General features: G+C 41.5%; 1 protein-coding gene across 6 annotated transcripts in view; it reads left to right on the forward strand.

The window, feature by feature from the left end:
* Nucleotides 1-26984, forward strand: part of LOC122109273 (GON-4-like protein) — an 83577-nt gene that overhangs the window by 43500 nt on the left and 13093 nt on the right. For all 6 annotated transcript variants that reach the window (XM_042681517.1, XM_042681518.1, XM_042681519.1 and 3 more), the window contains 7 exons: nucleotides 14-212; nucleotides 605-691; nucleotides 3045-3216; nucleotides 5307-5451; nucleotides 18691-18841; nucleotides 21773-21889; nucleotides 23464-25224. In XM_042681517.1, coding sequence (XP_042537451.1) covers nucleotides 14-212; nucleotides 605-691; nucleotides 3045-3216; nucleotides 5307-5451; nucleotides 18691-18841; nucleotides 21773-21889; nucleotides 23464-25224 — 2632 coding nt within the window. The remainder of the gene's footprint in view (nucleotides 1-13; nucleotides 213-604; nucleotides 692-3044; nucleotides 3217-5306; nucleotides 5452-18690; nucleotides 18842-21772; nucleotides 21890-23463; nucleotides 25225-26984) is intronic.

The raw sequence follows: 26984 nt of genomic DNA on the forward strand, positions 1-26984 counted from the left end.
CTAATGGGGATAGGTTTGAGGAACCACTTTCGAACTTGCTAAATGAACAACATCGGACTGTGAAGGAGCTACTTGAACAACTAAAGATGAAGAAATCTTCAGCAAAACAACATCCAGAGGCAGAGAGGCTTAAGCCTCAGAGTGAGAAAGTTCACCAAACTCTGACTCTAGATCCAGCACAGAGGAAGAGACTCCAGCAGCAAATGCAACAGGTAAGACTGTTCTTGGTGTTAGGGCTGGATCATCTCATGGCCTGGCACTAAAACCAAAAACGAGTGGCTTTGTAAAAGTCAGGATAGCTGTCCTATTACCTGTCGAAGTCATGGATACCATAGAAGCTTCATGTCAGTCAGGTCCTGCCTTATGGTTCATGTAGAAATTTAGAAGGACCCCAAGTGTATTCAGAATTGGAGACTTCATTCTGAAATGTACTGGCATCCAGGACCAGACAAAATCTTTTCCTTTCTCTAGTCTGAGGTTAAACTTCTTCTGTCAAGGTCCTACATATAGTATCTCCAGAAAGCAAAATTTGTGTGATGAACTTGAAACATCTTGGTAAGATGTCTTTGTGTTCACGAATGTTTTAATTTCTTTTCCTCTCCAGCATGTTCAGCTATTGACACAAATTCACCTTCTCGCCATCTCCAACCCCAACCTGAGTTCAGAGGCCAGTACCACCAGAATGTTTCTTGTAAGGTTCTAAATATCCCTAACTCTATACACTTGAGTATGAAGTTAGCTTGGCACATTTAATGTTACTCACTCTTCATTGTCTACATGTATTTTCTCCAATATTTTTGGTCACTGCCTGCTTTGTCCTATGGCTTCTTTTATTTACTGACAGAATATTACTCACAAATTCCAAGGAAATCAGGAAAACTGTCCTTCACATTCTTACTATGTTACCATCTCCATCTTTGGATCTACCCTGACATTTTCTTTTTTTTTGGAGGGAGGTGGCGTACCAAGTTTGAACTCAGGGCTTCATGTAGCTTGGCTTGTTTGCTTGCTCTCTCAGCTAATTTTCTACCCCTTGAGCCATATCTTAAGACTGGCTTTTTGCTAGTTTCTTTGGAGATGTAATCTTACAGATTTTTCTGCCTGTGCTAGCTTTGAACCATGATATTTTAGATCTGATTCTCTTAGTTAACTAGGATTATAGATGATAACCCCCCAGTACCCGAGTGGTACTGATACTGCTTTAGATGTTCACTTATAACTGCTTTTCTTTTCTTTTTTTTTTTTTTTTGGTTAGTCGTGAGACTTGAACTCTGGGCCTGGGCGCTGTCCCTCAGCTCTTCAGCTCAAGGCTAGTTTTCTTCCACTTGAGCCATAGTGCCACTTCTAGTTTTCTGGTGGTTATTTGGAGATAAGAGTCTCACAGACTTTCCTGCCCAAGCCGGCTTTGAACTGCCATCCTCAGATCTCAGCCTGGCTGCTTTTCATTTATGCTTATGAAATTTTAAAGAATTATGCAGAAGGGTTTATAAATTTTAAATTTGAGCCAGGCCCTGGGGGCTGACGCCTGTAATCCTAGCTACTCAGGAGGCCGAGATATGAGAATCATGGTCCAAAACAAGGTCAGGCAGCAAAGTCTATGAGACTTAGCTCCAATTAACCCCTAGAAAACCAGAAGCGGTGCCATGGCTCAAAGTGGTAGAGTGCTAGCCTTGAGCAAAGGAGCTTAGGGACAGCACCCAGGCCCTGAGTTTAAGCCCTGACCAAAAAATTAAATAAATAAATAAATAATTGAACTAGAGGCATAGATAAAGTAGTAGAATAATTTTGGTACAAATAACAATGATTCTTTTGCTTTTTTGGCAGATATCTTTGGAGTTTGAGTGATAAGATTACTAATTGTCCTAGCTTCTTTGGTACTTAGCAGAGTATATTTACCTTCTACTGTGTTCAGAAGATCATGAGGTTATTTTATTTATTCAGAGAAGATAAAAACTAGAAATTAGAACTAGGCCAGGTGTGGATGACACACACCTGTAAGGATCTGAGGATTGTAGTTCAAAGCCAGCTTGGCCAGGAAAGTCTGTGACATTCTTATCTCCAGTTAGCTACTAAGAACTCGGTAGTGGAGCTGTGGCTCAAGTGGTAGAGCACTAGCCTTGAGCAAAAAAAGCTTAAAGATAGCTCCCAGGCTCTGAGTTTAAGTGCCAGGAGCAGTGTGTGTGTGTGCACACACACACACACACACACACACACACACACATACACACACACAAAATCAGAATAGCCCTCATTCTTGAAGATCTTAATTGTACCTTGAAAACTAGACAGTATATAAACAAGGCTAACAACACTTTAAGAATAGAACAAGGAGCCAGGTGCCAGTGGCTCACACCTGTAATCCTAGCTATTCAGGAGGCTGACATCTGAGGATCACAGTTCAAAGCCAGCAGGAAAGTCTGCGAGACTCTTATCTCCAATTAACCACCAGAAAACCGGAAGTGGCGCTGTGGCTCAAGTGGTAGAGTACTAGCCTTGAGCTGAAGAGCTCAGTGACAGTGCCCAGGCCCAGAGTTCACGCCCTACAACTGACAAAAAGAAAGAAAGAAAGAAAGAAAAGAACAAGAGCAAGTGACTACATCATACATTCCTTGAGTTTGACTCAGCAAGAGAAGACCTTAAAAAATAATGTTAAATAATGTTAATTTTTTTTTTTTGGTCAGTCATAGGGCTTGAACTCAGGGTATGGGTACTGTCTCTGAGCTTTTATGCTCAAGGCTCTATCACTTTGCTCTATCATTGAGTCATAGCACACTTCCACTTTTCTGTTGGTTAATTGAAGCTAAGAGTCTCATGGTGTTTCCGATCTGGGTAAACGCACGCTTTGAACCTCAATCCTGAGATTTTAGCCTTACCCTTATGAGTAGCTAGGGTTATAGGTGTGAGCCACCAGCACCCAGCAAGACTTTAGTTTTTATCTTTATTTATCTTGTACTAAGAAGGATAATTTAGCATTCAGAGGCTAAGGGGTACTGGTATTAATTATCTGGAATTGTCTTAGATCTTTTTGTGTCCTGTTTTCCCAGAAAGAACTGGGAACCTTTGCTGAAAACTCCATCACTCTTCAGCAACAGTTCAACCCCAAGTTTCAGACCTTGTTCCAACCCTGTAACTTGATGGGAGCTATGCAGCTCATTGAAGACTTCAACACACATGTTCATATTGACTGGAGTCCTCGTAAAACTGTCAAGAAGACTGGTAGGGGACAGATGTGTTAACTTCAGGTTTTTATTTGCAATGAGAGATGAGTCAGATAATTTCCTAGGGATAAGGAATAGAATATTTTAACTTTCTTCCTTCTCTCTTTATCCTTCCTTTGTATTTTTACATTTTAGAGTTACCTGGTAATATCCATTCTTAAGTAAGGTATGGAGGCAGAAGACAGAAACAGAAGTGTGAGCAGGTAGAGATGTGGAACTTATGGTAAGAATTGGCTTAAATGAGATGTTAGGAAGTGTTAGGTGTCAATTCAAGACAACTGGGTTCTGGTAAAGATGGAAGTCAAAGCCTGGTGCCAGTGGCTCATGCCTATAATCGTTGCTACTCAGGAGGCTAAGATCTGAGAATCACGACTCGAAGCCAGCCTTGGCAGGAAATTCTGTGAGACTTTTATCTCCAATAAACTACTTAGATAAAGCCAGAAGTAGTGCTGTGGCTCAAGTGGTTGAGCACTAGCCTTGAGCACAAAGAAGCTCAGGGACAGTGCCCGGGCCCTAAGTTCAAGCCCTAAGATTGGCAAAAAAAAAAAAAAAAAGAACAAAAAAGACGGAAGTCAAGTGTAAAGTTTGGTAATGTTTAGGTATTATGCTCTTATTTATGGATTGAGAGAATAGCTCAGAATCAACTCATTTTACTCCCATAATTATTATATTATTGTAGAATAGGGTAGGTGGTATACCCATTCTGAATGAACTGTAGATATGGAATTAGACACAAAGTTAGAGATGTTACACATTTGCCAAATATATAACCTTATAACTAAATGTAAGTTTAATTTCTATTTTTCATTGGCTTAGTGTTTTTATATATATATATATATGTGTGTGTGTGTGTGTATATGTATGTATATTTCCTTTCTTCCTCAAGGTAAATATTTCTTCTGACTTATTTCCTAATATAGTAAATCAGTTGTGATTTATTTTGGATTTAGGTTTGTGTTTGGACTTTTCTTTCAAGTTGAATATAGTTAAATTTAAGTGTATTCTGTCAGACTGATTACCACCTTCTTTAATTAGCGTAGCTGTGTATTGGTAATAAGCAATTCATTTAATACAAACTGTAGTAATGACTTTTACATTTACAGCCATGTGTTTTTCCTCTGGATATACAGAAAGAATATTAATACAAAGAGAAGTATGGATAGAGTAATTCATGTTTCTGGAAAGGTGTAAGCTCCTAAATCTGAGAAGCTTAGGGGGACAGAATCAGATGTACTGTCTCATTAATTTCATGGTTTTCTTGTTCTCAACCTTAGGAATAATATGGGAGAATTTAATAAAAAGTAAGTAAGAATCAGATAAAATGACACAGGCTTGTAATTCCAGCCAGCACTTGGGTGGCTGAGGCACAAGGGCTCTGAGTTTGAGGCTAGCCTAGGAACAAAAGCCAAGCACTTGTGGCTCATGCCTGTAATCTCAACTACTCAGTAGGCTGAGACCTGGAGGATCAAGTAGTCTGAGCAGAAAAATCCACAAGACCCCATCTCCAAGGCATGATTCTGATCAAGAAGTATTGTACTCAAACTAACATGTTGAATTGAAACCAAAATAAACAGCAAAAAGCCAGCATGGTTCAAGTGGTAGAGTACCAGCTGATCAAGCTTGAAGCCCTGAATTCAACTACACACAAAGCAACAGCAACAAAAAGTTGGAATACCAGACTTGTGAGGGAGATTAAAGAAGTTAGAATCTTGTCCTAGAAGAGAGAAAACATTATTGAAAGTCTCTTATTATTCAAGGATTTAAAAGTGCAAAGTGGTAAACATTTTTTAAGCATATACTATATGCTAGGTATTGCGAGGTACTTTCTAAGTGTTTATGTTATTAGTATGTTAACATGTTCCACACAGGAAGGATAAGAGTATCAACTTATACTGACATTGGTTGGTACTACTTTTAGGCCTAGGTTAAGTTGAAGAGGACTGGAAACTATTTTGAGGAAGTTAGGTAAGTCGGAACAGGTCAGATTAGATAAGGACAGTTCTACCTGAATGCGAACTGCATTCACAAACTTTGGAAAGCTATCTTTGGTCCTAGTATTCTATTTATCAGAGATATTTTCTCTTTCAGCTGGTGAATTTCCCTGTTTGCCAAAGCAAGTGGCTTGGATACTGGCCACAAGCAAGGTTTTCATGTATCCTGAGCTACTTCCAATATGTTCCCTGAAGGCAAGTAATCCTCAGGATAAGATCATCTTCACCAAAGCTGAGGACAAGTAAGTTTACTGTGGAGTATTGAAAGAAGAAAGTATACCAAAGGGAATAAAGGGCTGTTTGTTTTTTTGGTGATACTGGGAATTGAATTTATGCCCTGGTGCTTGCTTGCTGGTAGGCATTGTATCACTTGAATCATGCCTCTAGTCCAGTTCTTTATTTTTGAGCAGTAGGAGAAAGATGTGTATGTGTGTGTGTGTGTGTGTGTGTGTGTGTGTGTGTGTGTGTATGTGGCTGTTGGCTGTGAAGTAGTAGGAGAAAGGTGTGTATGTGTGTGTGTGTGTGGCTGTTGGCTGTGAAAAAACGAATTACTCTTCCTGGGCATGGTGGCTCTAACCTATAATCGTAGCTACCTGGAAGGTAGAAGTTGAAGGGTATGGTTAGAGGCAAGTCCCAGGCAAGAAGTTTGCAACCCTCTATCTCAGTCAGTGGCTAGACATAGTCACATATGCCACCTGGTATTTCAGCTACAGTTGGGTGAAGTAGCATGTACCTTTCATCCCCAGTGACAAGGGGAAACACAAGTAGTTGGATCAAAGCTCTGATTAGCCTAGGCATTAAAATTAAGACCCTCAGAGCTGGGAATATGGTTTAGTGGTAGAGGGCTTGCAGCATAGCATGCATAAAGCCAAGGGTTTGATTCCTCAGTACCACATAAACAGAAAAAGCCAAAGTGCGCTGTGGCTCAAGTGGTAGAATGCTAGCCTTGAGCAAAAGAAGTTCAGGGACAGTTACCAGGCCCTGAGTTCAACCCCAGGACTGGAAAAACAACAAAACAACAACAAACCCAACACACACACACACAAACAAAACCACCAAAACCAAAACAAAGCAAAACAAAAAAACCCTCAAGACCCTACCTTGAAAATACCAGTGCAAGAAAGCCATGGCTCAGTGGTAGAATACCGGCTTAACAAGTATGAGGTCCTTAGTTCAACAGTCAATATTGTCAGAAAGAGAGAGAAAAAAAAGAATTAGTCTTCATGCCTGATGAAAGTCAGAAACTGTGTTTCTCAGTATTGATTTTCTCTTCTATGTTTAGAATTTTTACTCCCTCTAGTGAATTAAAGTCAAGGTATTTGAAGAGGGAGGAAGATCAAAGGCAGAATTTTATGCCTCTAACCTTTGCAGTACTACTTACAAAGAAATTAGTAAGAAGTAGCAGTAACTCAATGGACAGTAAATCTTCCTTTCCTCCCTAGCTTTGTTTTAGCAAGTATTTAAAGTATGGAGAAATAGAGAAACATTTCCTAGAACTGGTGCTGTGGCTCAAGTGGTAAAGAGCTAGCCTTGAGCTGAAGGGCTGAGGGACAGCGCCCAGGCCCAGAGTTCAAAGCCCCACGACAGACCAATAAATGAATGAATGAATGAATGAATGAATAGTTGGTATAAGAAACATTTCCTACTCTCCATGCAGGAAATAGCAGTAAAAGACTACTGATAGCAAATTTTTGATCAGCTCAAATACAAAAGAGATTTCTTTTCCTCCTTTATTTCTTTTTTTGTGTTGTTCCTTGGTCTTGAACTCAGATCCTGGGTGCTGTCCTAAGCTTTTATGCTCAAGACTAATGCTCTGCTACTAGAGCTACAGCTCCATTTCTGGCATCTTGGTGATTAATTGGAGATAAGAGCCTCACAGACTTTTCTGCGTGGACTGGCTTATCTGTGATCCTCAGATCTCAGCTTTCTGAGTAGTTAGGATTATAGTTGCGAGCCAATGGTGCCTGGCTAACTCATCTTTTGTTGAGATGGTATCCTGGACAGGATGATAGGTTTGAATCAGTGTGCACAGCTGTTGGTTAGGAAGCAGATCTTGTAAACTTTCTGCCTGGGCTGCCCTGGAGTATCCTTCTACAAAGCTAGGATAACATGTACATGCCACTGTGCCAGCTATTTATTGAGAAGTAGTCTTGCAAACTTTTCTGCCTGGGCTGACCTTGAATGGTGATCCTCCCAATCTCAACTTCCCAAGTAGTAGACATAGGTGAGTCACCTCTGTCTGCCTGCATTCTTTCCTTCCTTCCTTCCTTCCTTCCTTCCTTCCTTCCTTCCTTCCTTCCTTCCTTCCTTCCTTCCTTCCTTCCTTCCTTCCTTCCTTCCTTCCTTCGTCCTTCCTTCCTTCCTTCCTTCCTTCCTTCCTTCCTTCCTTCCTTCGTCCTTCCTTCCTTCCTTCCTTCCTTCCTTCCTTCCTTCTTTCCTTCCTTCCTTCCTTCCTTCGTCCTTCCTTCCTTCCTTCCTTCCTTCCTTCCTTCCTTCCTTCCTTCGTCCTTCCTTCCTTCCTTCCTTCCTTCCTTCCTTCCTTCGTCCTTCCTTCCTTCCTTCCTTCCTTCCTTCCTTCCTTCCTTCCTTCCTTCCTTCCTTCCTTCCTTTTTTCCTCCTCCCTCCCTCCCTCCCTCTCTCCCTTCCTTTTTTCCTCCTCCCTCCCTCCCTCCCTCTCTCCCTTCCTTTTTTCCTTGCTCCCTCCCTCCCTCCCTCTCTCCCTCTCTCTCTCTCTCTCTTTCTCTCTTTCTCTTTCTCGTCTCTCTCTCCCTCTCTCTCTTTCTTTCTCCCTTCTCTCTTTGTCTTTCTTGTCAGTCATGGGTCTTGAACTCTGGGCCTGGGCACTGTCCAGCAGCTTTTCAGTTCAAGGCTAAAACTCTACCACTTGAGCCATGGCGTCTGGTTTTCTGAGTGGTTTATTGGAGATAAGAGTCTCATGGTCTGGCCTTTCTGTCTGGGCTGACTTTGAACCTCAATCCTCAGATCTCAGCCTCCTCTACGTAGCTAGGATTACAGGCATGAGCCATCGTCGCTCAGCTCTGCATTTCTTGTATGACTACTACTAACAATTTTATGTTTTGCCTTTTTAAAAAACTTTTTATTGTTATTATAAAGGTGATGTACAGAGGGGTTAAAATTATGTAAGTCAGGTAAAGAGCACATTTCTTTTTGAGTAATGTCACCCATTCCCTTGCTCTCTCTTTTCTCTCCCATCCCTACCTATAAATTGTATAGTTCATTTTCAACATACTGAGTACCAATGCTGCATTTGTTCACCCTTTGTCTCTCCATACACACCCAAAGACATGTAAATGAATAAACAGTACAAAAAGGAATGATAAGAAAAAACGAACCAGAAAAGACTTCTTGTTTTCATTTCCTGGAGTTCATTTCATTAAATTTTTTTTTTTTTTTTTTGGCTTTTTTTTTGGTTGTGGGACTTGAACTCTGGGCTTGGGAGCTCAAGGTTAGTGCTCTACCACTTGAGCCACAATGCCACTTCTGGGTTTCTAGTGGTTAATTGGAGATAAGAGTCTCATGGGGACTTTCCTGCCCAGTCTGGCTTTGAACTGCCATCCTCAGTAGCTAGGATTACAGACGTGAGCCACTGGCACCCAGCTTCAATAAATATTTTGTATAATCAGATGCACATAGGCATTGTGCCTTTCTACTCCTCTCCCAAGGGGAATCTTCTTTGTTCTCATTGTGTGTGATGCCTACGGACCTCCATAATTTATTATGTCCTGGTATTTAGACCTAGCTTCCCCATATGAGAGAAAACATGCATCATTTTGTCTCTGAGCTTGGCTTACCTCACTTATTAACAAGATTTGTTCTAGGTTCATCCATTTCCCTGCAAATGACATATTAGTATTCTTTCTAATGGCTATATAAAATTCTATTGTGTTCAGGTACCACATTTTTTGAATGCACTCATCTATTGTAGGGCATCTGGGCTGTTTCCACAACTTGGCTATTGTGAATAATGCAGTAGCGAACATGGATGTGACAGTGTCTTTATGGCATTCTGGCTTGAGATATTCCGTGGAGATGCCCAGGAGTAGTTTGGCTGGGTTGTAGGGAAGATCTAAGTTTAGTTTTTTGAGGAATCTTCAGACTGCTGTCCAGAGTGGTTGTACTAGTTTACATTCCCACCAACAATGCAATAGGGATCCTTTTTCCCTACATCCTCGTCAACATTTGTTGTTCGAATTTACAATGTTGGCCAATCTAACTAAGGTAAGATGAATCTCAGAATTGTTTGATTTGCATTACCTTTTATGGCAAGGGAGCTCCTTGTATATTTTTGATACTAGGACTTTGATGTATTGCTGGTAAAGATCTTTCCCTAGTCTGTTAGCTATCTTTCTAGTTTAGTAACTGTGTTCTTTGCTGTGCAAAAACTTTTCATTTTGATGTAATCCCATTTGTTTTTCTCCAATCCGTTGTGCCCCTCAGACTCTTTTGAAAAAGTTTCTGCTTGTGCCTATGAGTTCTACTGATTCTCCTACTCCCTCTTGAAGTAATTTCAGGAAGTGGTGCTGTGACTGACAAAAACAAAAAAACAAACAAACAAAAAAACTGAAGTAATTTCAAAGTTTCAAGTTGGTTTTTTTTTTTTTGGATCCTGTCGTGGGGCCTGAACTCTGGGCCTGGGCACTGTCCCTCAGCTCTTCAGCTCAAGGCTAGCGCTCTACCACTTGAGCCACAGCGCCACTTCCGGCTTTTTTCTTTTTGCTTATGTGGTGCTGAGGAATCGAACCCAGGGCTTCATGCAGGCAAGGCAAGCGCTCTACCACTGAGCCACCTTCCCAGCCCTCCTCTTCTTTTTTTTGTCGGTTGTGGGGCTTGAACTCTGGCCTGGGTGCTGTCCCTCAGCTCTTCTGCTCAAGGTGAGCGCTCTACCATTTGAGCTACAGCGCCACTAAAGGTTTTTTGTGTTTTTTTTATTTTGGAGATAAGAGTTTCACAGACTTTCCTGCCCAGGCTGGCTTTGAACCGCCATCCTCAGATCTCAGCCTCCTGATTAGCTAGGATTAAAGGCATGAGCCACTGGTGCCCAGTGAGGCTGCATCTTCTAAAGGAGTTTTAAACATATATATTGGACTGTGGATATAGTGCAGCCAACATAAAATAACAAGCTGGGTATTATGAGAAGTCCATTCGAAATTCAGGTAAAAACAGCCATCTAGCTAGGGCTTCTACATTCCTAAACCCTTTTATCCTAATTTCTCCTAGCCCTCAAAGGACAGTCATTTGGTGATGATGTTTTCCCAGCACAAAGCCAGATACAAAAATCAGAGGTTTAAAAAAAAAAAGAAATCAGAGGTTTGGGGGTGGGCATGTAGCTCAGTGATACAGTGCTTGCCTAGCATGTGCAGAGCCTCAAGTTTCTTTTTTTTTTTTTTTGTAGGTTGTGGGGCCTGAACTCTGGGCCTGGGCGCTGTCCCTCAGCGCTTCAGCTCAAGGCTAGCCCTCTACCACTTGAGCCACAGTGCCACTTCCGGCTTTTTTCTTTTTGCTTATGTGGTGCTGAGGAATCGAACCCAGGGCTTCATGCAGGCAAGGCAAGCGCTCTACCACTGAGCCATCTTCCCAGCCCCTCAAAGTTTCAAGTTTAACATTGAGGTCTTTGATCCATTTTGAGTTAATGCTTGTACATGGTAACCAACAGGGAGATAAGAGTCTCATGGACTTTGCTGCCTGATCTGGCTTCAAAGCGTGATCCTCAGATCTCAGCCTTCTGAGCTGAGCTGAGCTGAGTGTGAGCCAGCACCTGGCAGAATGATTCTTCTTTTGTATTTCTTTCAAATTTATTTAAACTTTTTTAAAAAATAAGTTTTTATTGAGATTAGATGATTACATAAATTTCATATATTTCACAATATTTTGGAATAGTGATAGTTAAAGTCACAAACACATTTTAACTTTCACAAGGCAAATTGTCATTATGGTCTATAAAGTTTGTGAAGTCTATGAGCTTTGACAATACAATTATTTCTTCCACATCAGGTGATGTTTACATTTCCTTTTGCCTAGTGTAAGTGGTTCCCTCTTTCCCTCTCATTCCCTCCCTCCCATCGTTGCCTTTGAGTTGCTTAGTTCATTTTCATCTATGTCCAGTGCAGTTGATGGGCCCCCCCTGTTGTAATGTTTTCCCGTTTCCCTCTGATTCTATGTCCTCCTCCCAGCTTCCCTCAAATATGCACATATATATACGATATATGTTGTCAAGAGCACAGAGTAACTTAGCAATGACAAAATGAGAGGAAGTCTTGTTTCTCGAGTCCTGTTTACTTTGTTATATCTCCTTGCATTTTGGCTTTTAGCATCCACATATCAGGAAGACTATGTGCTGTTTGTCTCTTTGTGCCGGAACCAGCCGGCAACGAAAGGGACTCCTGATTTAGGGGGCGAGGACGGAAAAATAAAGACATAAGACAAAGGATGGGGTCGGGAGGTCTGCAGCTCACGACTGCAGCACCGTTTATTTCTAACTCTCCTTATTATATACTATTACAAGTCAAGAGGTAACCTAAGGTCACCATAGTGCAGAGAAACAAAGAAAATTTTAATAAAAACAAAGTGCAGATTGAAACAAGACAAGGTCAACTGATAGAAAGTAAAACAAACTCTACAGACATAGCAAAGCAAACCCGGGCACCTGGTGCTTTTCATGAAAGCCAGTTCCTTGTACGTGCCTCCAAGTGAGCACAAGGGTCAAGATGACCTTGGAGCATTACTGTCGGCTCCCAACATCTTTGCTTAAAATGATTTGCTCTAGTTCCATCCATTTCCCTGCAGATGCCATTGTTTTGTCCTTTCTAATGGCTACGTAATATTCCATTGTATATTCCATTGTACCACAGTTTTGGATCCACTCATCTGTAGTGGGGCATCTGGGTTGTTTCCATATCTTGGCTATTGTGAACAGTGTTGCAATGAACATGGAGGTGCGTGTGTCCTTGTATCCTGGTTCCTTTGTTCAGGGTAGATGCCTAGGAGTGGTATAGCTGGGTCATAGGGAAGGTCTATATTCAGCTTTCTGAGATATCGCCATACTGCTTTCCAAAGTAGTTGTATTAGTGTACATTGCCACCAGCAGTGCAGTTGAGTTCCTCTTTCTCTGCATCCCCTCCAGCAATTGTCCTTGGCTGAATTTAGGATGTGGGCCATTCTGACTGGGGTAAGGTAGTATCTTAGGGTTGTTTTTATTTACATTTCCTTTACAGCCAGGGAGGAGGAACATTTTCTCATGTATTTCTTTGCCTTTTTTTTTTTCTCTTCTGAGAAGTCTCTCTTTAGCTCCTTTGCCCATTTAATGATTGGTTTGTTAGATTTGGGAGGGGTTAGTTTCTTGAGTTCCCTGTATAGAATAGATATTAGGCTCTTGTCTGATATATTGCTGATAAATATTTTTCCCCAATTAGTTGGCTGTCTTTCTAGTTTGGTTGCTGTTTCTTTAGCTATGCAGAAACTTTTTATTTTAAAGTAGTCCTGTTTATCGAGTCTCTCTCCAATATGTAGTGACCCTGGGACTCTGTTCAGGAAGTTCCTGACTGTGTCTATAAGTTCAAGTGTCTCTCCTACTCTGTCCTGCAATAGTTTCAGAGTATCAAGTTTGATGTTAAGGTCTTTAATCCATTTTGAGTTGATGTTAATACATGGAGACAGGCTATGCACTATTAATTTTCTGCATGTGGCCGCCCGGTTTTCCCGGAACCAATAGTTGAAGAGGCTATGCTTCTTCCACGGTATGTCTTTGGCTTCTTTGTCAAATATCAACTGACTGTAGGTATGTGGTTTTATTTCTGGGTCTTCTAATCTGTTCCATTGGTCTTTGAGTCTTTTTTTGTGCCATTACCAAGCTGTCTTTGTTATTATGGCTCTTTAGTAGAGCTTGAAATCTGGTATCATCCCTCCACATTCTTTCTTTTGTCTAGAATTGCTTTGGCTATTCTAGGTCTTTTGTTGTTCCATATGAATTTTTGGACTGTTTTCTCTATTTCAGTAAAGTACATCACTGGGATTTTAATGGAATTGCATTGAATTTATATATCAATTTTGGCAGTATGGCCATTTTCACTATATTAATTCTGCCTATCCAAGAATATGGAGGTCTTTCCATTTCCTGGTGTCCTGTATGATTTATATTTTTAGGCTTTTATAGTTTTCATTAAATTGATCCTTTACATCTTTGATTAGGTTAATTCCTAGATTTTTTTTTGAGGTTATTGTGAATGGGGTTGTTTCCTTGATTTCCCTTTCTGCTTGTACATTGTTGGTGTACAGAAAGGTGATTAATTTTTGTTGGTTAATTTTGTATCCTGCTACTTTAACAAAGTGTTTATAAGCTCTAAGAGTTTGGAGGTGGAGCTTTTGGGATCGTTAAGATACAATATCATGTCATCTGCAAAAAGGGATATTTTAACTTTTTCCTCCCCTATGCAGATCCCTTTAATGTCTTTTTCTTACCTTATTGCTCTGGCTAAGGCTTCCAGAACTATATTGAAGAGGAGTAGAAAGAGTAGGCATCCTTGCCTTGTTCCTGTTTTTAAGGGAATTGGTTGCAGTTTTCCCCATTAAATATAATATTAGCTATTGGTCTGTTGTATAAGGCTTTTATTGTGTTAAGGAATGTTCCTTCTATTCCTGCTTTCTCCAGAGCTTTTTTTTTTTTTTTCCGGTCAGTTGTGGGGCCTGAACTCTGAGCCTGGGCGCTGTCCCTCAGCTCATCATCTCAAGGCTAGCACTCTCCCACTTGAGCCACAGCACCACTTCCGTTTTTTTCTGCATATGTGGTGCTGAGGAATCAAACCCAGGGCCTCATGCATGTATGGCAAGCACTCTACCACTAAGCCACCTTCCCAGCCCTATTGGCTAAAATTTTATTGAGGAGCTTCGCTTCTGTGTTGATCAAAGAGATTGGTCTGTGGTTCTCTTTTTTTATTGGGTCTTTGCCTGGTTTGGGTATGAATATGCTATTAGCTTTATAGAATGAGCTTGGGATTGCTCCCTCTGTTTCTATTTCTTGGAAGAGCTTAAGGAGTATGGGTATTAGTTCCTCTTTAAAGGTCTTATAGAATTCTGTAGTGAATCCATCAAGTCCTGGGCTTTTCCTTGTTGGAAGACTTCTGATTGCTTCCTCTATCTCATTGTGAGTTGTTGGCTTATTAATTGACTTATTTCTTTTTGGTTCAGTTTGGGCAATTTGTATTTCTCTAGATATTCATCCATTTCTGCTAGGTTTTTCTTTCTTAGTGAGTAGAGAGTCTGGAAATAGTTCTTTATAATTGTTTGGATGTCTTGGGTAATTGTTGTAATTTTTCCTGTGGCATCCCTGATCTTATTGATTTGGGTCTCCTCTCTTCTTTTTTTAGTTAATCTTGCCAGAGGTCCATCAATTTTATTAATTTTGTCAAAAAACCAGCCTTTTGTTTTATTAATTTTAAAGTTTTCTTAGTCTCTATCATTAATTTCAGCTTTTATTTTGGTTATCTCAGTCCATCTAGTAAGTTTAGGTTTAACATTTTCTTGTTTCTCTAGCAGTTTTAGTTGCATCATGAGATTATTTACTTGATCTGTCTCTGTTTTCTTGATATGTGCACTGAGAGCAATAAATTTGCCCCTTAGGACTGCTTTTGCCATATCCCACAGATTTCTTTGTGATGTGTATTCATTTTTATTGAATTGTAGAAACATTTTAAATCATTTAATTTCTTCTTTGACCTAGGTGTTGCTCAGAAGTGTGCTGTTTAATTTCCATGTGTTTGAGTAATTTCTGTTGTATGCTTTGTTATTGAGAATTAGTTTGATTCCACTATGGTCACATAGAATACAGGGGATTATGTTGACCTTCTCGTATTTGCTTAAATTCCTTATATGAACTAAGATACGATCTATTTTGGAGAAAGTTCCATGGGCTGCTGAGAAGAGTGTGTATTGTTGTTGGGTGGAAAACAATATATGTCAGTTAAGTCCGCTTGAGATAGGGCATCACTTAATTTGGAGATGTCTTTGCCAATTCTCTGGTTAGTAGAACTGTCCTTTGGTAAGAGTGGAGTATTAAAGTCTCCTAATATTATTGTATTTGGAGCTATCTTTTCCTGAGAGTATTTGCTTAACATATTTAGGTGCACCAATGTTTGGAGAGTATAGATTAACAATGGTGATATCCTCTTCTTGGATTGTTCCCTGTATTAATATGTAGTGCCCTTTCTTGTCTTTTTGTAATGATTTTAATTTAAAGTTTATTTTATCAGATATCAGGATGGCAACTCCTACCTTCTTGTTGGGAGCATTTGCATGGTAGATCTTCCTTCAGCCTTTTACTTGGAGTTTGTTTTTATCTTTGGCTGTAAGATAAGTCTTTTGAAGACAAATTGATGTATCTTGTTTTCTGATCCAGTCTGCAGTTCTTTTTCTTTTAATTGGTATTTTATGGTTATTATAGAGAGGTGTATTGTGTTTCCTGTCATTTTCCTGCTTTCCTAAGTTTTTCTTCTTTCCTTTCCTCCTGTGTTTACTAAGTTGATCTAGTGATATCTTTTTGATATGGATCCCTGATCTTGATTGTTTTCTTCAGATTGTAATCCCCCTCTTAGCATTCTTTGTAACGCTGGCTTATTGTTTATGAATTCATTTAGTTTTTCTTTTCTATTAAAAATTTTAGTTTCTCTGTTGAAAGTGAATGCTAGTTTCACTGGATATACCAGTCTGGGCTGGCAGTTATTGGTTCTCAGGGCTCAGATGGTATTTTCCCAGGCTTTCCTTGCATTTTGTGTGGAGAGATCTGCAGTGATTTTAATTTTTTCCCCATGTAGTATAGCTCCTTCTTTGCTGCATGAGAGATTGTTTCTTTATTGCTGTAATGTGCCTAGCAATGTTCCTCCTGGGATCCTGCTTGTTTGGTGTTCTGTAAGCCTCTGTTATGTAGGAAAGATTTTCTCTTTTAAGACTGGGAAAATTTTTGGTGATGATCTTGTTGAATAAGTGTTGTAGTCCTCTATTCTGGTATTCCTTACGTTTGTCCACCCCAATTATACAACAGTTAAATTTCTTGGCACTGCATGCTTGTTCTTGGACTTCCTTTGGCATATTTTGAGTGCTTTTTCCATATCTGTAACTTTTTTTTCCCAGTTCCTGCATTTTGTCTTCAGTATCTGATATTCTGTTTTCCATTTCATTCACTCTATTACCTGTGGCTTCCATTGTGGTTTGCATGGAGGAAATTGAGCCATTTATGATATCTATGTCAGTCCTCAGAGTATTAATCTCATCTTTTAGCAATGTGTATACTGCATCTATTTTTGAATGCATTTCTTGTTTGAAATCCTGGATCTCTTTTGCTAATTCATTTCTTTGTTCTTTAAATTTCTGATCCTTTTCTCACTTTAATTCTTGAGTCATTGCCTCTATCTTCTCTTGGATGTAGCATTTGTCTTCCATTTCTTTTTTGCTTCCACTGGAGTTCTTCCCTGGGTGGCCGCTGGCCTTTGAGTTTGGTTTGCTGTCTTGGCAGTTGATGAATCATGTAATTTTTGGCTGTGATTTTCACATGTGGATTCAGGGATTATTGGAGACCAAGTCCAGACTCTGACTGTTTTGGTCACTAGGTGGCTGTCTTTGCTTGGTTCTGGATTGGTTCCTGGATTAATAGATGAAGCTTGCTCTTAGCCCTGGGCTGGTTGAGAGAACTTTACCTGGTCTCAGTTCTGTTGGGGGAGGGACTCCTTTTCAGCTGCTGGTCTGACACATGTAGGGCTCACTCTTAGATTCTGGTGGGTAGACACACTCCCCTCCTCTGCTGTGGTGTGCACTCAGATCCTGACCAGTCAGGGTCAAGCGGTTCAGACACTTGGGCTCCCACCTGGGACACAGAGAGGGCTTGTTCTGGTGGATAGACACCCCCTCTGCTGTGATAAGTGCTTAGAGCCTGACTAGTTAGGACAAGTGGTTCAGACAGCTTGGCTCCCACCTGGGATACAGGTAGGGCTCCTTCAGCTGCCTGCTGGAGATCCCAGGCAGTTCTCGCTCGCCTTCAGTCAAGAACCAGCAGCCTAGACTGCTCTCCCTCCCTCCCAGGGGCTCTCTTGGTCAAGCCTGGCAGGGTGGGGTGGATGGGGGAGTGTTTGCTGGTTGCTGGGGTGCTTGCACAGTTCCTAGCTTCCATAGGACCTATAGCCCAGGTGGTAGAGGGAAGGGTCCAAGTCAAGTTCTGGGGGTTACCACCAGTACTGGTCTCCCATGGCGGGGATGGGGGGAGGCGTACCCTGTGGGGTACTAACTTATCTTAGAGCTAGTTGTGAGCCGTCCAGTGATACTGTGGCAGATTGCTGTTTTTGTGTGCTGTACGTTGTTGGTCACCACCGTGTTCCGCGTGGGCTGTGGTGGGTGGTGGTGTGGGTTGGGTCTGTGTTTCACAGTCTCTGCCTCTGTTTATGCTGTCTGGGTCAGCACCGTGGCTGTTTTCTGTGCTGGCCTTCTACAGACCGGACCACTGTGGTTCTGGGGTCCCCAGCCACCATGGGCCAGGGTGCTTTGGCGGGATGGTGTGGAGCTGAGCTGAGGTGAGGGGTGGGGAGGGGGTCTTCCTGCCGGTTCTGAGCTCTGCATTTTCTGTCTCTGTTTGTAACCTCTGGGTTGGCACCAGCTCTTGGGAGTCTTCTGGGAATTTTGGGACCGTTGTGGCTCTGTGGTTCCTAGTGGGTCCTGGGCCAGGCCACTTGGGTGCCTGCCAGCAAGGGGTGGGGGAAGGGTCTTCCCGCTTTACCGTCTTTGTATAGGTTCTGAAGTTATTTTTCTTTTCATTTTTTTCACTTCCTATATCTCTCTGGGTATTAGGCCTTTTTGTTGTTGTTGGTCGTCAGTCTCTTGGAGAAATGGAGTATTGAAACCTGAACTCTCTGGTTGGAGAGAGCTGTGGTGTTTTCCGATTGTTCCATTGCCATCTTGGCCCTCCTCTAAACTTACGTTTTATAGTATGAAGCTCATTGTGATCTGATACTTAATGATTTTTTTTTTTTTTGAGACAGAATCTTACTCTATTACCCAGTATGGCCTTGAATTCCTGGTCTTGAGTGATTCTCTTGCCTCTCCCTTCCAAGTACCTTGAACAACAGTCTGGAAACCACCATGCCCATCTTATTAATGATTTTATGCCTTGCTTTTCCTGTTTACTAGTAGTTTGGACTCTTGTTGAATGTTTTGTTTTTTGCAGTCTTGAGATGAGACTTGGGACCTCACACATGCTAAGCAGGCACTCTTCCAGCAGAGACTGTACCTCCAACCCTTTCTCTTTGGTCTTTACAATACTTACCATCATTCACAAAACATATAGAACTTGTTATTGAGTAGCCACCAGTGTGTATAAGGATGCGATATGGAAATTGTGTATTTGAAAATGTTGTGGAGTTAGTGTGGGGAGGGCGTTTTGGAAAATGTCCGGGAGATGGGATTTACTATGATCGCTCTTTTCTCAGTTTGTTAGCTTTAGGATTGAAACATTTTGAAGGGACTGAGTTTCCAAAGCCTTTAATCAGCAAGTACCTTGTAACCTGCAAGACTGCCCACCAACTCACGGTGAGAATTAAGAACCTGAACTTGAACCGAGCTCCTAACAACATCATTAAAGTAAGTGTTCCCTGAAAACTCCCCTGAGCTTCCCACTCCATGTGTGTCTTTTTTCCCTCCTCTTCTTAATGTCCTTGTAGAGAGGGATCTTTTATCTGAGGCTCATCTCTCCCACTCTTGTAGTAGATTAATTCCATGTATGCCTTGTCAAAGATACTGGTTCATCATTTTCCTCTGGAGTATCTTTATCCTCACCTCTCTTATGGATATTCTCTCTAAATAAGAGATTATTCACCGGGTGCCAGTGGCTTATGCCTGACTCAGGAGGCTGGGAACAGAGGATTTCGGTTCAAAGCCAGCCTGGGCAAGAAAGTCTGTGAGATAAGAAAGTCTTATCACCAATTAACCCTGAGAAAACCGGAAGTGGTGCTGTGGCTTAAGTGGTAGAGCACTCGCCTTGAGCTAAATTGCTGAAGGACAGTGCCCAGGCCCAGAGTTCAAGCCCTACAACTGACAAAATAAAAGGGATTATTCAAGTCATAAAAGATTTCATAAATCTTTAATTTCCTTTATATAGTCTTCTTTTACTTTAACCTTGCAAGGGTATACAGTATTCCACTCATGTTCTTCTTAACTCAGCTCTTTTATTTATGTTGAAGTTATACAGTATGTGCTTTATATGTACAGGTTTTTTTTGTTTTTTTTTTTGGGTCTGGTCATGGGGCCTGAACTCTGGGCCTGGGCATTGTCCCTCAGCTCTTCAGCTCAAGGCCAGCGCTCTACCACTTGAGCCACAGCACCACTTCCGGCTTTTTTCTTTTTGCTTATATGGTGCTGAGGAATTGAACCCAGGGCCTCATGCATGCAAGGCAAGCGCTCTACCACTGAGCCACCTTCCCAGCCCTGTACAGGTATATTTTAAAGAGACAAATAGTCCTATGAGGCTTGTTATGAAAAAGTTTTTTTCTCTCATACTAAGCAAGTTTTCTTTGGGTTGGTGGGTTTCCTACAACATCTAAGTATACCATCCCTGTAATTGACGCTTGATGTTTTAGATTTAGGCCTAATTTTATGAAACTTCAACCATTGATGCTGAACATTTAAGTCCCTCCCTCCCCTTTTAAAAAAAATTAACCTTCAGGGACCCAGATCTATCCCATCTTTCTTCTTATTTATCTTATTTATTCATTGATGTATTTCTTTTTTTGTCAGTCCTGGGGCTTGAACTCAGGGTCTGGGCACTGTCCCTGAGCCTCTATGTGCTCAAGGCTAGTACTCTACCACTTGAGCCATAGTACCACTTCCTGCCTTTTCTGTTTGTGTGGTACTGACAAATCAAACCCAGAGCTTCATGCATGCTAGGCAAGCATTCTACCACTGAGCCACATTCCCAACCAGGGTCCTAGATTTTGAACTCAGGGCCTGGGTACTGTCCCTGGGCATTTTTTGCTCAAGGCTAGCCCTCTGCTACTTGAGTCACAGTTCCACTTCCAGCTTTGTGGTAGTTAATGGAGATAAAAGTCTCACAGACTTTCTTGCCTAGGCTGGCTTTGAACCTTGATGCTCAGTTCTCAGCTTCCTGGGTAGCTAGGATTACAGGTGTGAGTTACTGTTGCCCAGCTTAAAAAAAAAATTGTGTCATTAGGATTTTGTTGCATCTTATCCCACAAAATATTTTTGTTCAGGTTTAAGATGTATATCAGTTTTAAAGCACATTGTTGTATGTATATTTTCTTTTCTTGTTGGGTATGGGACTTGAACCAGGGCATGAGTGCTGTTCCTGGGCTTTTTCTGCTCAAGGCTAGTGTGCCACCACCTTAAGCCACAACTCCATTTCAGCTTTCTAGTGGTTAATTGGAGAGTCTCACGGACTTTCCTGCTGAGCTGCCTTTGAACTACAATCCTCAGATCTCAGCCTCCTGAGTAGCTAGGATTACAATTGCGAGTCACCAGTGCCCAGCTGTATGTAATTCTTCTTATATAGAGTATCATTATTGGTCTATTTGCCTCTTTCCCACTAGTTGGAAGTAGGAATTGCTTGAAATTAGGAATTGCTTCTCTTGTCTTTATGCTCAACTTTTTTTTTTTTTTTTTTGTCGGTCGTGGGGCTTGAACTCTGGGCCTGGGCACTGTCCCTCAGCTCTTCAGCTCAAGGCGAGCGCTCTACCACTTGAGCTACAGCGCCACTTCTGGTTTTCTGGTGGTTTATTGGAGATAGGAGTCTCACAGTCTCTCCTGCCCGGGCTGGCTTTGAACCGTGATCCTCAGATCTCAGCCTCCTGAGTAGCTAGGATTACAGGCGTGAGCCACCAGCGCCCGGCTTTATGCTCAACTTTATATCTCTGTGCTTAGTACACATTCAACATATTCTGAAAGAATAGGTGTTTATTATCTATGGTTTAAGCCAATACTCCCTTATTTATCCATCCATCCATCTATCCATTCATCTATCCATTCTTCATTGCTGGGGATCAGGTACCAGTCCTCATGCATGCTAGGCAAAACTCTAGCTAAATCTTCATGTTTTCCTCTCTCATTGGTTCCAAAAATTGAATCTTTTTTTTTTTTTCCTTTCTATGATGTTTACACCATTACTTGTGTGAAAGTAGTTTTCAGGTGTCCAAGAGGAAGGTTAAGTCAGTATCTGCAGCTGTGGACCAAGGGCAAATCCTACACAAAGTTATTCTTACCAACTGCTTCCTTTTTCTCTGTGACCTAAATGTTTTCCTTTTTCCCAATCTGTATGGAGACTGCCAGTTAGGAGATTCTAAGTAATTATAAAATCTTTATAAATTATAGATTAACAAAAATATTGCATATTTTTGGAAGGAATATAACTAATGCTTTATTTCTTAATGCTGTTTAAAAAATTATTATTAAATAGTTGTACAAAAAGGTTTCAATTCCGTAAGTCAGGTTATGAGTACAATGCTTCTTGATCAGTGTCACCATCACCCCTTGCATTGTTCTCCCCCATTCATTCATGCTCAGTTTTATAAGAAGACTAAACAGCTGCCAATCCTGGTAAGGTGTTGTGAAGAGATCCAGCCACATCAGTGGAAGCCACCTGTAGAGAGAGAAGAACACCGACTCCCTTTCTGGTTAAAGGTACTGCCTTTCTCCTAAAAGTCTATTGGAGGCCTAAAGTAACCACAATTTCTGGCAGAAATATCAAGGTTACCTTTTTTTTTTTCTTCTTTTTTCTTTTTTCCCTCAGTCCTGGGGCTTGACCTCAGGGCCTAGGCACTGTCCCTGAGCTTCTTTTGCTCAAGGCTAGCACTCTACCACTTGAGCCACAGCACTCCTGGCTTTTCTGTTTATATGGTACTAAGGAGTCGAACCCAGGGCTTCTTGCATGCTAGGCAAATACTCTACCACTAAGCAACCTTCCAGCTCTCAAGGGCTACTTTAAGCTTCTAATATTTTAGTTGTTGAACTGAGACTTATTTCCCTCATATACCCTTCTTCCTTTACTCTTCTGCTTTTCTCCTAGGTAATTACAGTCTTCTCAAAATAATGATAAAATGATAATTTCTAAAACTCAAAGAAGAGTTTATATATTTGATATGTAGAAAGACCCTTTTTGGAAAGACAACTTGAGACTGTCTGAAAAGGTCCTTAAAAATCTAGAAAGTCCTATACTTTCTCCTTTTTTTCTTTTTTGGAGGTAGATACTGGTGTTTGAGCTCAGGAGTTTGAATTACTTGCTCATGCCCCTTGAGCCATACTTTTCCTTTTTTTGTGTGTATATAATGGTCCTGGGGCTTGAGCTTAGGGCTTGGATGCCGTCCTTGATTTTTTTTGCTCAAGGCTAGCATTCTACCACTTACGTTACAGCTTCACTTCTAGCTTTTGGTGATTAATTGAAGGTAAGAGTCTCACAGATTTTCCTGCCTAGGCTGGCCTCAAATTTTAATCTTCAGAGCTTAGCCTTCCCAGTAGCTAGAATTATAGGCATGAGCCATTCATTGGTGCCCTACCACCTTTTTTTTCTTTCTTTCTTTCCTTCTTTCTTTCTTTCTTTCCTTCCTCCCTCCCTTCCCTTCCTTTCTTCCTTCCTTCCTTCCTCTCTCTTTCTTTCTTTCTTTCTTTCTTTCTTTCTTTCTTTCTTTCTTTCTTTCTTTCTTTTTCTTTCTCTCTCTTTCTTTCTTCTTTCTTTCTCTCTCTTCTTTCTTTCTTCTTTCTTTCTTTCTCTTTCCCTCCCTCTCTCCCTCCCTCCCTCCCCCTCTCTTTCTTTCTTTCTTTCTTTTCTTTTCTTTTTTTTTCTTTTCTTTTCTTTCTTTGCTTGAACTCTGGGCCTGGGTGCTGTCTCTGAGCTCTTTAGCTCAAGGCAAGCACTCTACCACTTGAGCCACAGTTTGACTTCTGGTTTTCTGGGAATTAATTGGAGATAAGAATCTCACAGACTTCCCTTCCCTGAGATTGTCTTTGAACTGAGATCCTCAGAGCTCAGCCTCAGGGGTAGCTAGGATTACAGGCATGAGCCACTGGTGCTCAGCTACCCTTTCTTTTTAACTGGCCATTTTGGAGATTGAATCTCTGCCTGGGCTGATTTTGAACAATAATCCTCTGGATCTCAACATCCTGAGTAGGTAGGATTATAGGTGTGAGCCACTGATGCCTGGCTTCCCCTAAATTCTTACGTTAAAGAATGTTGATGAGCTCTTCTGTATTCTCAATAGGCCAGTCTACCATCGATCCAGGAAGAAATGAAGAACATAACTAATGGTGCTACAGAGGAAGGAAATGTAACTAGAACCACTGAGGTCAATGAAAAGAAAGACCAAGAAAAAGCCAGACCAGAGTTGGGGAATGAAACTCGATACCCACTGCTGTTACCCAAGGATGTAGTACTGAAACTGAAGCCTGTTTCCAAGCGTTTCTCCAGGAAGGCTTGGAGACAGAAGCGTTCATCAGTCCTGAAACCCCTCCTTATTCAACCTAGCCCCTCTGTCCTGCCTAGTTTCAACCCGGGGAAAATAGCAGCATGGCCAACTCAATCTGAAGTCCCTCCAAGCAAAATGGTGGTCCAGATTCCTCATCTGATCCAGCCAGCTACTGTTTTACAGACAGTTCCAGGTTTCCCTTCCTTGGGTGATCCCCAGGGAAAGGACAATTTTGAGTCTACTACAGCACTGCCTGCTGTGCCTGCTGAGGCTAGGACCAGCATCCCTTTTCCTGAGTCTCACACCCTACTCCCCTCTGCACCTGTGCCCAAGATGATGCTGCCTTCTCTAGCCCCATCTAAATTTCGAAAACCATGTGTAAGGCGGAAACCCTCAAGAAGGAAAGGGGCAAAGGCTTCTCCCTGTGTGAAACCTGCCCCACTCATGCACCCCACTCCTGTTATCTTCACTGTCCCTGCTGCCACTGTGAAGGTTGTGAGTCTTGGCAGTGGCTGTAACATGATCCAGCCTGTCAATGCAGCTGTGGCCCCCAACCCCCAGACCATTCCCATTACCACTCTCCTGGTCAACCCTGCTCCTTTTCCCTGTCCATTAAACCAACCCCTTGTTGCTTCCTCCATCTCACCCTTAATTGTTTCTGGAAATTCTGTGAATCTCCCAATACCATCTACCCTCAAAGATAAGACCCAGGTGAACTCAGACATTGCTTGTCCTTTGGTTGAAGGAAAGAATGCCTCTCAAAGCCTTGAGCCCAAATTAGAACCCCAGGAACTAACTCCTCTGTGTGCCACTGTCTTCCCCAAAGAGGAACACAGCCCAGGGCCTCCCCCAGCAGATAGAGAATGCCAGGAAGGGTTGTCAGAGAGACCTGCCTGTGGAGTGACAGTTGTGAAATCTGAAATTCAGGAAGGGTTGTCAGAGAAGAGTGCCTGTGGTTGGGCTATAGTGAAAACAGAGGAGGGGAGGCAGACTCTGGAGACATTGCCTCAAGGCTTCCAGGAATCCCTATGTTCCTCCCACGGGGATTTAGAGGAAATAGTCAAGCTAGAACCTGAGGACCCTGTGGAGGAGATCTCCAGTGGCTTCCCTGAACAGGAAATTTGTGATGAAATAAAAAATGAACACTCTATTGAATTGAGCACTGATTCCCTAAGGGAGGAGCTGAGCAGTGCTAGAGATGTAAAGAAGCAGATGATCCTGCAGAAGGAAGAGTGCAGCCAGGCAGCTTCATCCCCTTCAGCTTCTCAAGAGCCTCCTGATGAAAATCCAGGGGGAGATGTGAGCAAAAGGACACCTAAGAATGTTCCATCATCCATAGACCCGGAAATAGTGCTTAATAGTCCCCCAAGGAAGTCTGAAGATACATCCAGTGTTGATGGTCAGTCATTGGGGATCCCAGTGGTGCCAGAAACTGGAGGAGAGAAGGATGGGCCAGAGGAAGAGGAAGAGGAGGACTTTGATGACCTTACCCAAGATGAGGAAGATGAAATGTCATCAGCTTCTGAGGAGTCTGTGCTTTCTGTTCCTGAACTCCAGGTAAGAGCTGGGGAGTAATCTCAAAGTTACTTTGCGGGGTATCTCAGTAATATGTTGAGTTTATATACCTGCTTGTTATTCTGCTCTAGATAGTCTTAAAGTGATTTCCATTTCACTTTAAAATTGTTTCAATTTTTTCTCTTTTTCTTTTGGTACCAGTCCTGGGACTTGAACTCAGGGCTTGGGCACTGCCCCTGGGCTTTTGTGTTCAGGGCTAGTATTCTACCACTTGAGCCATAGCCTCACTTCTAGTTTTTTTTTTTTGTTGTTGTTGTTGTTTTTTTTTGCCAGTCCTGGGGCTTGAACTCAGGGCCAGAACACTTTCCCTGAGCTTCATTTGCTCAAGGCACTTGGCCACAGCGCCACTTCTGGCCTTTTCTGTTTATATGGTACTGAGGAATCAAATCCATAGCTTCATGCATACTAAGCAAGCATTCTACCACTAGGCCACCTTCCCAGCCCCCACTTCTAGTTTTTTAAAAGTAGTTAATTGGAGATAAGAGTCACATAGGCTCTCCTTTCAGGGTTGGCTTTGAACCACAATACTCAGATCTCAGCCTTTTGAATAGCTAGGATTACAGATGTAAGCCACCAATGCCTGGCATAATTTTTTAAAATTGTCTTTTAAGTAGTTGTACAAAAGATTTCAATTTGACAGGTCAGTTTATAATTACAATGCATTTTGATCTGGTTACTTCTTTTTCATTATTCTCCCTCTAGTATACTTAAAAAAAAAATTAAATAGTTGTACAAAGCGGTTTCATTTCCAGAAGTCAGGTGATGAGTACAATGCATATTGATCAGTATCATCCCTTCCATTGGTCTCCCTCATCTTTTCTATTTTATTTTTATTTTTTTTTTAACTGTATTTTTTTGTCTTTTCTTTTTTGGTACTGGGGATCGAACCCAGGACGTTGCACTTGCTAGGCAAGCGCTTTGCCACTGAGCTATATCCCAACCCTTTATTTTTTATTTGTTATTTTATTTTTTGTTGGTCATGGGGCTTGAACTCTGGGCTTGGGTGCTGTCCCTCAGCTCTTCAGCTCAAGGCGAGTGCTCTACCACTTGAGCTACAGTGCTACTTTCTCTATTTTATTTTTGATTGCATTATATAATTTTGAGATTGAAGTGAAATGAAAGAGAAAAAGAAAATTTTACTTGGAATAAAACTCATTTTAACATTAAGTTGAGTTGCCCAAGCACATTTTATTTTTATTTTTTTGTGGCCGTACTGGGGCTTGGACTGAGGGCCACTTGAGCCATACCTACATTTCTTTTTCTTGATTAATTGGATATAAGGGTATGTTAGAGGGAAGGGAAAAAAAAATTCGTTTAAATAGGGATACAGGTGGACCCATTGCAACAATGAGATGTACAAGTCGTTATGTCAAAAAATGAACTTTACAACTTTGGCAGGGGAGTGGGGGAGATATGGGTGGGGGGTTGGGATATGGGAAGGGATGGGAAGGAGAAACAAAGGAGGAAGCAACAATGCTTGATAAGAAATGTACTCATTATCTTGCCCATGTAATTGTAACTCCTCAGTATGATATTTTCATAATAAAAAATTAAACAACAACAAAAAGAGTATCTTAGATTTTTCTGCCTGGGCTGGCTTTCAACCTTGATTCTCAGATCCTCCTGAGTAACAGATTAAATGCATGAGCAACCATTGTCACTCCCCTTCCCCCCTCCCCCACTTATAAACACTTTAAGTATGTTAAAATAGCTCATAATGCTGAGCACTGGTAGCTCATGCC

The sequence above is a fragment of the Dipodomys spectabilis genome, unplaced genomic scaffold, assembly GCF_019054845.1.
Source record: "Dipodomys spectabilis isolate Male_0828 unplaced genomic scaffold, ASM1905484v1 ptg000069l, whole genome shotgun sequence".
NCBI classification, from domain to species: Eukaryota; Metazoa; Chordata; class Mammalia; order Rodentia; family Heteromyidae; genus Dipodomys; species Dipodomys spectabilis.